The 13,740-nt window shown below is 42.7% G+C and overlaps 1 protein-coding gene across 1 annotated transcript in view; it reads right to left on the bottom strand.

Moving 5' to 3' along the window:
* Nucleotides 1-4,849: 4,849 nt before the first annotated feature.
* Nucleotides 4,850-13,740, bottom strand: part of LOC117355027 (oocyte zinc finger protein XlCOF6-like) — a 65,288-nt gene continuing 56,397 nt past the window's right edge. The window contains exon 5 of the mRNA XM_033932973.1: nucleotides 4,850-4,967. Coding sequence (XP_033788864.1) covers nucleotides 4,850-4,967 — 118 coding nt within the window. The remainder of the gene's footprint in view (nucleotides 4,968-13,740) is intronic.

Below are 13,740 nucleotides of genomic sequence, written 5' to 3'. Positions count from 1 at the left end.
TGTCATTAAGTATTCTAACCTGTCTTTTTTTCCCTGGAAGTACAGAGGATCACATACAGAAAGGCATTTGGGAACCCCATTTAAGAGGGCCAGCATCAAGTTTTCAGTTAATCACTGTATAATACTGCATGTCCCTTAAATGTATCTCTCTTAATACTAAAGGGCTTAACAATAGGATTAAATTAAAGAAAATCCTGCTGTACTTAGATCAACAAAAACCTGACGTCATCATGTTACAAGAGACCCATCTGGACAAAGCGGCCTCTGACAAAGTTCACTTGGGGTGGGCACTGCCTGCTTTCTACTCACCAGCAATCGCAAAGAAGGGAGGTGTGTTGACTAATTCGGAAAAAACAGGATCTTACAGTCATATCTTCCTCTGCTGACTTAAACAGCAGATGGGTCAAAGTCACCATAGCATGCGGCGGCCAGCGGATCACCTTATTTAATATCTATGATCCTAACACGGACAACCCGGAATTCTTTCGTGAAATCACCTCCTCGGTGTTACTGGATTCTGATTCTCACTTGCTGATAGGTGGTGATTTTAATATGGTACTAGACCCTGACCTCGACAGGAACTCTCAATATAGATATAAAAAATAAAAATCGTAGTATGCGCTCCAACACCTGATCAAGGATCTTCATTTGGTCGATATCTGATGGTCTGTACATGGGACTGAGAGAGCATACACGTTTTACTCTAACCCACATATGTCCTACTCGCGTATAGACTTCTTTCTGTTGAACACACCATTGTGTGACTCGGTTGCTAACGCTGAAATCTTACCAATCACGGTTTCAGACCATGCTGCCATTTCACTCCAGATTCACTGCCGGTCACCATCGGCCACCCACCAACAATGGTGATTCAATTCTTCACTGCTTCAAGATTCTCAATTCAAAACATGCATTCGTGAGGCTATCACTCAATACTTTCACTTCAACACTCCGGACCAGACCTCATGGATTACATGCTTGGATGCTTTTAATGCCTTTATTAGGGGCGTCATCATCTCCTTCGCTGCCAGTAAACATAAAGCCCAGAGGGAGGCCACTTTGCAATTGGAAAATGAGGTCAAGCAGTTGGAACGGGATCATCAAACGGATCCTACGGATGTCCCTACTCTCGTACGCCTTGCAAAGGCTCGTTTCCAGTATAATTCCTTGATCAGTAGGACCGCTGCTGCCACGGTGTTCCAGCAATCTGCTTCATATTTTGCTGACAAGTGTGGACACCTACTGGCCTCTTATCTTAAAAAGAGACAAGACAGAAAGAATATAGCTGCCATTGAACTGGACAATGGTGAAACTTTGAACACTAACTCGTCCATATCCCAGGCCTTTAAAAATTTCTTCGAGAAGTTGTACACCACGGAATTAGATGACTGCAATACTTCCACACATTTTCTGGATGACTTGCCTCACCTTACTCTAACAAAAGAGGACAATGGTATGCTTGACCTTATTGCTCTAACAAAAGAGGACAATGGTATGCATTGACCTTATTGGAACTCACCCAAGTAATTGACTCTATGGCGTCGCATAAAGCTCCAGGACCAGATGGTTTGTCTGTAGAGTTTTATAAAGAATTCCAGGATGTTCTGAATCCATACTATCTGAAATTCCTTTCTTCTATCATAGACTCTGGACAGGTACGTGGTACATTTACTGAAGCTCATATCATTGTTCTCCCGAAACCAGATAAAGATCCACGTTTTGTCTCCAACTATAGGCCGCTTTCACTCATAAATGTGGACGCTAAAATTACTCTAAACTCCTCTCCAACAGATTACAAAAAGTCATTTCTAAATTAATCAGCACGGACCAATATGGTTTCATCACAGGGAGGTACTCCACAGATAACACGAGAACCTTCTCACACATTATTGCTCACTCTCAGGACCGCCATCAGGATCTCATTGCGGTGGGGCTTGACGCTGAGAAAGCCTTCGACCGTGTGGAATGGGCCTTCCTGTTTAGAGTCATGTCTTGATATGGTTTTTCCGCTGATTTCATCCACAAAATCAAAATATTATATTCTTCCCCGTCTACCAGAACTTACATCAATGGTACTTTATCTTCTACTTTTCATCCAACACGGGGCACCAGACAGGGTTGCCACTTATCACCCTTGCTGTTCAACCTGGCGCTGGAACCACTCATCATAGCAATCTGTGATAACAATCTCATTGAAGGCTTCAAAATTAAGGACACTAAGCTAAAAATTTCTGCATATGCTAACGATATACTCCTCTACGTCTCTCACACATCTCTTCCACACTTAATTTCGCTGATTCAGGAGTATTAAGTCCAGTCTGGGTACAAACTGAACATGAACAAAACAGTGGTCATGCCAATCAATTGCCCGGATGTTAAACATGAGGTGGAACAATTTGCTGTTCAATGGTCCGCCACGAAAATGAAATACTTAGGTGTTTATTTTGGCCCCACTATTGAGGAGACGATACAACACAACACTGATTACCTGTTAAAAATCGCTAGGCATACCACAACCGCCTGGACTCCCTTCAATCTCTCCTGGTGGGGACGCCTGGAGTCTATACGTATGATGATCATACCAAAAATCAACTATGTTTTAAATATGCTACCATTTTACTTACCTCGCTCCTTCTATTAGGCCTTGGACTCAATTCTCACGAATTATATCTGGAATAAGCATCATCCCCGTATTGCTCTTAGCAAATTGAAAATGGGAAAATGGGAGGGTGGTGTCAACTTCCCGGACTTTTACAAATATCATAGTGCCTTCATCATACATCATTGAACTCAAGGACACAATGGCCACAGAGCTTTGGATTTACCGGCTTGGATTGGTTTGGAACATTCGATCTATGACGCTCTTCGGATGAGGTACCTCCCTGGACAAACCTTATCAAAGCTTGACAAATCTGATCCCGTTATCACCTCTTACAAAACAGCACTTCAAGAACTCGACTCCTCCCTGTCTCATGGATGGGAGCACTCTAAGTACTTACCAATTTGGAACAACCAGAGATTTCAGATTCAGTCTAAGGCTATTTCTTGGCCCTTGTGGCAACAGAGGGGCATATGGATGGTCAAGGATCTGATGATTGCTAATAGGTGGATGTCTTTTCAAGAACTATTGGATAAATGGGGAATACCCAACAACCAGTTTTTCCCCTGGATGCAACTCATGCATTGTTTTAAGGCCACTCTACCTGATCCGCAGGCGCTGGCAGACAAGCCTAGTTTATGCATGCATTTAGACAAGACCTCAGCGACCGGATGTAAAGCCTCTTTCTGGTACAAATTGATTCAACTGAACAAAGAGAAGGAACCTCTGACCTCTGAGATCAAGTGGCAGCATGCTCTTAACCTTCCATCTGATGCCATTGATTGGACCACGGTATGGGCGACTTTATATAAATCCATCAGATCTGCCTCTTTATTACAGTCTGTTTTCTTTTTATTACATCGAGCTGTATGGACTCCTATAATGTCTCATAAGATAGATTCTTCAACATCATCTAAGTGTTGGACATGTGATACTGCTGATGGCAATTTGGAACACATGTTATTTCATTGTAAACACCTAGACCTCTTCTGGCATGGTGTTTGGCGTACAATATGCACAATTTTGGACATTGCAGAGCCTCTCACACTTAGAATCCCCATTTTAATGTCTCAAGGTCTTATTCTACCCATTGATAAACAAAAGGGTTACCTCCTGTCTGTCATGTTATCTATAGCTATTCAAACTGTACTCTTCTGCTGGAAGGACTTAACTAAAGTTGATTATCATGCTTGGTGGAATACCCTTTGCTTGCATGGCAAATATGAAAAAGTAATAGCCGAAAAGAATGATGCCCTTTGTAAGTATGATGCTATATGGTCTCCTTTAATCAAATACTCCACAGATATATGAACCTCACCTAGATTGCCTTACTGAATTGTTTCTTTACTGCTTGCTACTAGAATATTCATGTCATCATTAATGTTGTTATTATATGATTGCGTTGTTTTGACTACTTCATGGCTCTAACACAGCTGGATTGTCTTACATGAACACCATGTAATTTATACTTTGATATTTACTTATTTACTTTTTGTATTGTGCTTTAAAACCACAATAAAAAACTTTTGAACGACAAAAAAAAAAAGAAAAGTATTCCACATTCAGCTTGTCCAAAATTCACAGAAGTATGTTCATATCACACCTCTTTCAAAAAGAGAACTGGCTCCCTCTCTCTCATTTTGGGGTCCTTTTAAGATGCGCTTACCGATTTAGCGCGTGCTAAATTCGAAGGAATCCATTATATCCTATGGGCATCTTAGCATTTAGCTCACGCTAATCTTTAGCGTGGGCTAAATTGGTTAACGCATCTTAATAAAAGGATCCCTATGTCACATAAAACTGAATTACTTACCTTTAAAATACTAGTAACATAGTAATATAGTAAATGACGGCAGATAAAGATCTGAATGGTCCATCCAGTCTGCCCGTTATAAATTAACTTGTCTCTTTTTTGATATTTCTGGGTCATAGACTATAAAGTCCACCTGGTATTGTCCTAGGTTCCAAATGCTGAAGTTGCCGTCCAAGCTCTACCATAAAGTCTGGCCAGTAACATTCTCATGTTCCAAGACAGTGAAGTTCCCATTGATGCCCCCTCCCCAGCCCATCCTACACCAAATCACCACATATGGGACACAGACCGTGCAATACCGCCAGTACCAGCCTTAGTTCTTTAATTTACATCTTTCATTTTCTAATTAGCGATCCTCTATGTTTATCCCACTCTTGTTTTAACTCCATCACCGTTTTTCTCTCCACCACTTCCCTTGGGAGGGCATTCCAGGCCTCTTAGACCTTAGGAGGGTTGCCATGACCACTTCCAAGTAGCTCTTTTCGCACTAAGGCGTTTTGATCAAGTGCCATGCTGGAAGCTCCAATGCATTCCAGATGTTCCAAGACAATTAAACTGCGAGGGAGACAAGCCAGATGATGAGAAAGTTTCATACTCTTATCCCTCCAGAGCTGCAGACCACCAGAGCCGCAGACCACAGCTGAGATATCCCATCAGGAGTAACTAGGATTACCATAATTGGTGGGTCACTATTCTTTGAATTTCCCGGCCTGTATAGTATAGTAGCTTTGAACTCATAACCTTATTTCCCTTTGCTCACCACCCTAGCCAGCAGTTTAAGAACATAATAGCAGCCTTACTGGGTCAGACCAATGCTCCATCAAGCCCAGTAGCCTGTTCTCACGGTGGCTAATCCAGGTCACTAGTACCTGACCAAAAGCCAAGTAGCAATATTCCATGCTACCGATCCAGGTCTTTCTCAATAACAGACTATGGTCTTTACCTCCAAGAAATTGTGCAAACCCTTCTTAAAACCTACTACTCTATCCGCTCTTACCACAACCTCTGGCAATGCGTTCCAGAGCTTAACTATTCTCTGAGTGAATTTTTGCCTCTTTTGCAAGTTTCTCTTCATATTCTTTCTTAGCTTTCTTTATCAATGCTTTGCATCTAACTTGCCAGTGCTTGTGTCTCTTCCTATTTTCTTCATGCGGATCTTTTTTCCATTCTTTAAAGAATATTTTTTTGGTTCTAATAGCCTCTTTCACTTCACCTTTTAACCATGCCAGCTCTCATTTCCTCTTCGTTCCACCTTTGATAATATATAGAATATATATGGTCAAGGCATCCACGATGGTATTTTTAAATAACATCCACGCCTGGTTTACAGTCCTAACCTTTGCAACTGATCCTTTCAGCTTCTTTTTATCATAGTCGCCCTTTTGAAAATTAAATACCATCCCTCTAACTGTAACCCCCTACCATGGCATCCTGATTATCTGTCTTGATTGTTTAGATTGTATGTTCTCAGTGATGAAAGACAGAGAAGGCAGATGACGAATGCTACCACGATTGACTGACCATAATTTCAACACTGTGTCACTTTCAAGGTCTTCATAGCTAACTCTGATGCTGAGAAAGTCCCTGGTACCAAGACTGCAGCATGTAATTAATTAATTTATTTAGATTTTATCCCGTCCTCCCAGTAGCTCAGAACGGTTTACAAGTAAACATTCACAAAGGAGTGAATTGGACATACAAGATTATACAGTAGATTTAAATATTTGGACATATGAGACTGTGCAGCAGTTTAGATATAGGGACTATATAGAAAATTAAGAACAGTAGTTTAAATATAAGCAGTTTAGTTTAGATACAAGTTATTTGAGTATAGGCTGAGAGTGGACTATACAGAAATTTAGGCAGAAGATTAGAATGGAGAAAGAAGGGTAGAGGTGGGATTTAAGGGGGTTGGGTGTAGACTGAGGGTGACCTTTAGTTGAAGAGGAGGGTCTTTACCATTTTCTGGAATCTCATTAGTGAGTTCTGTAGTCTGAGTTGAGGGGGGAGTTGGTTCCAGAGTTGGGGAATGAAGTGGCTGTAGGAGCGTTTGCGGGCGGTTTCAGAGAGGAGGGACCTTCTGGGGGGAATGCATAGGTGTATCTCCGTTTCTGAGTGGAGGGTGCGGGTGGGGATGTAGATGGGTAACTTGGATTTTATGTAGGAGGGGATGGTGGCATAAATTATTTTGTGTGCTATTGCCAGGGCCTTGAATGAACAGCATTGGCTAATTGGGAGCCAGTGTTTAGCGCAGAGTGCTGGGGAGATGGGATCATGGTAGTTGAGGCTGTGTAGGAGGCGGATAGCTGCATTTTGGACCCGTTGGAGGCGATTGAGATCTTTTATGGTTATTCCATTAAATAGGGAGTTGCAGTAATCCATTCTGGAGAGGACATATGCGTAGAGGAGTTGAGCTAGGTCAGGTGTGGAGATGTAGGGCTTGATCCTTCTCAGTTTGAGGAGGTAGTAGAAGGAGGTAGAGACTACTTGGGATATGTGGGTGGATAGGGATAGGTGTCCGTCTAAGGTTACTCCTAGGCTGCGTACTTGGTCTGTTGCCGTTAGTAGAATGGAGTCCCATGATAGTGTTGGGCGTGTGTATTTTGTGTGTTTTTTCCTGATCCATAAGAGTTCGGTCTTAGAGATGTTTAGTTATAGTTTGTTATTTGTCATCCAGGTTTTCATGTCAGAGAGGCAGTGTTGGAGGTTAGCAATTTGGGACGATCGGTTTTCGCTTAGAGGGAGGAGCAGCTGGATGTCATCGGCATAGGAGTGGATTTTAATGTTGTACTTCTGCGCTATATCAATGATAGGTCTGATGTAGAGGTTGAATAGGAAGGGGGATAGAAGGGCGCCTTGGGGAACGCCATATTTGATAGGCTTGGGGTTAGATTTGTGTGTCCCTAGTAGGACAGTTTGGGTCCTTTGGTGGAGGAAAGAGGTGAACCATTGGAGGGCAGAGTCCTTGATTCAAAGGTCATAGAGTCTGGATATGAGGAGGTGGTGGTCGACCGTGTCAAAGGCAGCACTGAGGTCAAGTAGGACTAATAGGGCATCGCTGCCTTTGTCGAATATTGACCAGCTGTCATCGATGATGTAAACAGAATAAAACAAAGAACAATGTCCATATTAATTTTTCATACATTGGCAGCAAGAACCTTAGCAGCAGTGACAGGCCCGTAGTGCTTTGTAGGAGAATCCATGGTGATTTTGCTCTGGCTTCATATGCACACATAAAGGTTGTTCAGGCTGAGGCCTTGTAATAGAAGCCTTTATTGTGGGTTTGGCTTCATCATCAAAACCAAGCTGAAATGCACATTCAGCCTTCTGGCTTGTGAATGGCCTCCTCTCCTCCAAGGCCTGCGCTGCTCTCCTCTCTGAGCACACCCATACACTGTTAACTATAAAACTCCTGGGCTTACCTTACTACTCTGGTGGTCTAGTGACACACTGGAATAGGATCAATCCGCAGTTGCTCCTGCCCAGCCCATGTCTTAAGTCAAAATGGCTGCTATGATTTTCAGAGGCAGTATCACAAGATGGCTGCCGTGACTTCCAGCAGCAAGTTTGGAATATAAGGCAGAATGGGCAAGAACCAGTCTTAAGGTCAAACAATATTTTATTGATGATAGAGGAAAGAACAACTGTTAAAGCAGGTAAGAAATACACAGAAGAAACAAGAATAATAACAGAAACCTCAAAAGGACAAAAGTAACATCATCAAATTTTTCACAATACAACTGCCACAATAGATCCCATCCCCTCCAAAAAAACAGAAATAAAATACCCACCAATCCACTCTCTCTCCCTCATGACAGCAATACAGCAAGGCTACAACAAGGTAGAAATAGCCAAGGCCCTGGTTCCTTAAAGACCCCAGAACTAGAGGAAAGGAAAAGAAGTGTCACAGAAACTCCAACGTAAGCAAAATGAAAAAAGAAAAAAAAGAGAAATGATTGCCACCTTTTCCACAGCAACCGCCCCGAATCTGCGACGTGTGGAAAGAGGCTCCCATCCCCCAGAACAAGTGGGCATAGACCAGCAAGTCTCAAAATGAATTAAGCACTAAGCTCCGAGCTCTGTGGTGCAAAGAATCAAGATAGGGGGCAGTAGCCAGTCTAAAACACCAAAGTTATTTGAGAGTGCAGAAACTACCTGTCGAGTCACAGCCAGTGTCTTATTCCATGATGTGAATGTAGTGGTGAATGTTTAGATTGAAAGCTGATTGAAGCTTTTATTACATTCAGTACAGCAGGGTTTCTCAATGCGCTACACGTACCCCAGAGGATACGCGGGCCGCTCTTTGGGGGTACACTGGCTGACTGCCTCCCACCCATTCGCTCACCACTTCTCGCTGGCTCCATTTAATCCACCCTGCTGTTGCTTCCGTTAACTGCAAAAGGGCCAACGTATGCAGAGATTGCACGCTGCCGACCCAGAAGCCTTCCCCGATGTCAATTTCTTTTTTTTTTTTGTAATTCCTTATTTAAAATGCTGCAAATACAACCCATAGAACATACAACAAAGAAGTTCATTAATCATAAACAGTACCAGAAACTCATGGACAGTGTTAACCAATTTCTTAAGCCCCCAATGAACTCCCCCGACCCCTACCTAAAATCCAGAATAACTGCCCCCTCTCCCCCCCCACCAGGAAACAGCTGATAGAACACCCCCTCCCTAATAACTAACAGCCCTGTACTGCAACATGACAATGTATAGCATACAAGGCATAAGAACTTAAGAATTGATGCTGCTGGGTCAAACCAGTCCATCATGTCCAGCAGTCTGCTCATGTGGCGGCCCTTAGGTCAAAGACCAGTGCCCTATTTCAGTCTATCCGTACCTACGAATGTTCAGGTCTAGCAGGAACTTATCTAACCTTTTCTTGAATCCCTGAAGGGTGCTTTCCCCTATGACAGCCTCTGGAAGAGCGTTCCAGATTTCTACCACTCTCTGAGTGAAGAAGAACTTTCTTACATTTGTACAGAATCTATCCCCTTTTAACTTTAGAGAGTGCCTTCTCATTCTTTTCATTTTGGAAAGGGTGAACAATCTCTCTCTCTCTCTACTAAGTCAATTCCCTTCAATATCTTGAATGTTTCAATCATGTCCTCTCACAGTCTCCTCTTTTCAAGGGAGAAGAGGCCCAGTTTCTCTAGCCTCTCATTGTACGTCAATTCCTCCAGTCCCTTACCATTTTTGTCGCTCTTCTCTGGACCCTTTCGAGAAGTACTATGTCCTTTTTCATGTATGACGACCAGTGTTGGACGCAGTACTCCAGGTGGCGGCGCACCATGGCCTGGTACAGCGGCCTGATAGCCTTCTCAGAACTGTTTGTGATCCCCTTCTTAATCATTCCTAGCATTCTGTTTCCCTTTTCGCCTCCACCATGCATTGCGTGGACGGTTTAATTGACTTGTCTAAAAGTACTCCCAGGTCTCTTTCCTGGGGGCTATCTCCAAGTATAGCCCCGGACATCCTGTATTCGTGCATATGATTTTTGTTACCGACATGCATTACCTTGTTCTTATGCACGTTGAACCTCATTTGTCATTTCGCGGCCCATTCCTCGAGTGTGTTTATATCTCATTGTAGGTATTCACAATCCTTCTGTGTCCTCACTACTCTGAATAACTTTGTATGATACGCAAATTTAATCACCTCACTCGTCGTGCCAATTTCTAGGTCATTTATAAATATGTTGAAGAGCACAGGCCCAAGCACCGAAACCTGCGGTACTCCACTTCTGATGCTTTTCCAGTCTGAGTATTGCCCATTTACCCCCACTCTCTGTTTCCTATCCGCCAACTAGTTTTTAATCCATGTGAGTATATCACTCTCGATTCCTTGGCTCGCAATTTTTTGAAGCAGACATTCATGCGGGATCTTGTCAAACGCATTCTGAAAATCTAGATATACGATGTCTACTGGGTCACCCTTGTCTATCTGCCTATTTACTCCCTCGAAGAAGTGCAGTAAGTTTGTCAAGCTGGTCCTCATCAGTTTGTGTCTGTCAAAGTGATTGATGATCCGGTTCTTTATCTGCGCCTCTACCAGCTTTCCTGGTACTAAAGTCAGACTCACTGGTCTGTAGTTTCCCGGATCTCCCCTTGAACTTTTCTTGAAGATCGGTGTAACATACACCACTTTCCAATCTTCTGGAATCTGTCCTGATTTAATCGACAGATGGGCTATTAGGTGAAGCAGTTTAGATATAACCTCTTTCAGTTCCTTGATTACCCTCAGATGGATGCCATCTGGTTCCGGGGATTTATCGTTTTTAAGCCTATCAATTTGCCTGCATGCCTCTTCTAGACTGACCGTCTTCATTTCCTGTGTATAGCCTGTTGGATTGTGGAATATTGGATATATCCTCTTTGGTAAATACAGACATAAAAAATGTGTTCAGTTTGTCGGCGATGGCTTTGTCCTCCTTTAGTACTCCCTTTCTTCCATTGTCATCTAACGGCCCCACTGCTTCCTTCACGGGTCATTTCCCCTTAATATATCGAAAGAACGGCTTAAAATTCTTTGCCTCCTTGGATATTTTTCCTCATAGTCTCTTTTGGCCCCTTTTACCATTTTATGGCATTGGTTTGATGTTTGTTTGTGCTTTTTCCAGTTTTCGTCCGTTTTTGTCCTTTTCCATTCCTTAAATGAAGTCTTCTTGTCTCGGATCGCTTCCTTCACTGCTACAGTGAGCCACGCCGGTTCCATGTTCTTTTTCCCCCATCATACCAAGAGGACCCCCAAAAATCAACGTGGTTCATTACCCTCCACCACTAGAAATCTACCTCAAATTGCTGCTATCGACGTGTCAATAGAACAGAGTCTATATTTCTCAAAGACCCATCCCAATTTTTCCCTTATCAGTATCAAGGTAGACATCTGAGGACTCTTCCAAAACGAAACCAACACCAACCTGACTACAGTGCACGCCAGGCAAGCCAGCATGTCTTATCGTCCACCCCTCCGGGTATCACCTCCAATAAGGCAGTTTCTGTGTTCACTGCCACCCGATATTGTAAAAGTGGCTGCACATACCCAAATACCTGGGTCCAATAACCAGAGAAGTCTGGGGCACCCCATCACATATGTAAAAATGTGCCCTGCTGGTCGCACCCTTTCCAACACTTATCTGTACACGAAGTATACATGTTGCTAAGCAAGGCTGGCATAATATACCAACACACCAATAGCTTAATGGCATTCTCGACCAACTGTGGCGCCCACCAACGTCATAACTGAAATAGGGGGAAGGATTATGGGCCAGTGGGTGCAATCGCTGCATGCGCTGGCCATTTTGGAGTTGTGGCGGCAGCAGGGGAAATTAAATGGAGCGGGAGGTGGCAACGCATGGCAGGAGTGGCGAGAGGCAGAATCGGCAGTGGGTTGGCTTGGAGGTAGGCGTGGGGACGGAGGAGGCACTAACGTGACACAGGAAGGAAAGAGAGAGTGAGGAAGAAGGGGCATTGTGACATAGGATGGAGTGAAGGAGGGAATAGAAAGGGACAATTGTTGGGCCGAAAGAAATAAAGAAAGAAATGGATGCATAGTTAGAAGGAAGTGCAACCAGAGACTAAGGGCTCCTTTTACAAAGGTGCGTTAGGGCCTTAATGCACGGAATAGCTCACGCTAAAATGCCACACGCTTACCGCTACCCCCTCCTTTTAAGCAGGCAGTTATTTTTCGGCTAGTGCGCGCCATAGCTCGCGCTAATCTTGTGCGTGCGCTTAAAATGCTAGCGCACCTTAGTATAAGTAGCCCTAATCAAATCACCAGACAACAAAGGTAGAGAAAATGATTTTACTATCAAGTGTGAAATGCGATAGTTTTGAGAATTTATATCTGCTGTCTATATTTTGCACTATATTAGTCTATAGTGATTACAGAGGTGACATTGCATATTTTAAAGTTATCTACATTGACCTCTTTGAAGAAAACCTGAATTTAAAAGATAATTCCTCTGCATAGAGTGTGTTTTGTGGTTTTTTAATTTTGTGGTTACCATTACGTATTAATAAGATTATTGTAGAAGCATACATCAACTCATCTTGGCTACCAATCCAAGAGAGAATACTATTTAAATTCTACTGTATGTTATTTAAAACCTTAGACGGACACAGCCCAACTTACCTGAACAACCGCCTCATCCAAACCACCTCAATCAGACATAGAAAAACACACACCCCTCGATCAAAGAAGTAAAACGGAAAAAAAACTATACGATGGCCTCCTGGCCACTCAAGCAGCTAAACTAGACAACCAAATCTCCAATCTACAGATAACGACACCACACTACATAACGTTCAAAAAAGAAATAAAAACTATACTCTTAAAGAAATTCCTGAAACAGCCCTAACTTCAATCTAACCGTCCTTCCCCCCTCCCTCTTCACGCCACACAGAAACTACATAACCTACTCATTGCCTCTCGAGAAAGAACAAATGTTCTTCCATTGTAACCCTCCGTTTTTTAATCTCTTTGGAATCCGCCTTGAACCGCAAGCTTTTATTATACAGTGGTGCCTCGCATAACGAACGCCTCGCACAACGAACGCTGCACACAACGAACTTCATGTCTTGATTTACACAACGAACTTCGTTTCACACAACGAACTTCACACAACGAACTTCGTTTCACACAACGAACTTCGTTTCACACAACGAAGTCGCCCGAGCTGCCGATGTATTGCATCCTTCCGCGCAGGCACTGCAGGCAGTCGTTAGTCACTGCGCTTAACTGCCCTCTCTCACTGTATACAGTCGTCCTTTTAAGATAAACTCAATATTTTTTATATATCATGGCTTCTAAAAAAAGCAGGAAGGTGATTTCTGTTGAAATGAAACGGGAAATAATTAGAAGGAGTGAATGTGGGGTAAAACAGTGTGACCTCGTCAAAGAGTTTGGCCTCAGCAAGACCACCATTTTCACCATTTTGACAAATTTATCTTTTTTTATGTCATCTTAGCATATTTTATGCTGCAGAACGAATTATTTTTTTTAACATGTATTGTTATGGGAAAACGCGTTTCACATAACGAACTTTTCGCATAACAAACTTGCTCCTGGAACGAATTAAGTTCGTTGTGTGAGGCACCACTGTACTTAGTACATGTATGGTTTTCTATCCTGTGTGGATCATTTTGTGACGTTTTAGATGTGAAAGCTGAGTGAAGCTTTTATTACACTCACTACATGTAAATGGCTTGTGTCCTGTGTGGATCATTTCATGACTTTTCAGAGTTGAAAGCTGAGTGAAACTTTTATTACACTCAGTACATGTAAATGGTTTGTGTCCTGTGTGAATCATTTTGTGACTTTT

The sequence above is a fragment of the Geotrypetes seraphini genome, chromosome 2 (assembly GCF_902459505.1).
Source record: "Geotrypetes seraphini chromosome 2, aGeoSer1.1, whole genome shotgun sequence".
NCBI lineage: Eukaryota > Metazoa > Chordata > Amphibia > Gymnophiona > Dermophiidae > Geotrypetes > Geotrypetes seraphini.
This window is presented reverse-complemented; position numbering and strand designations above follow the sequence as displayed.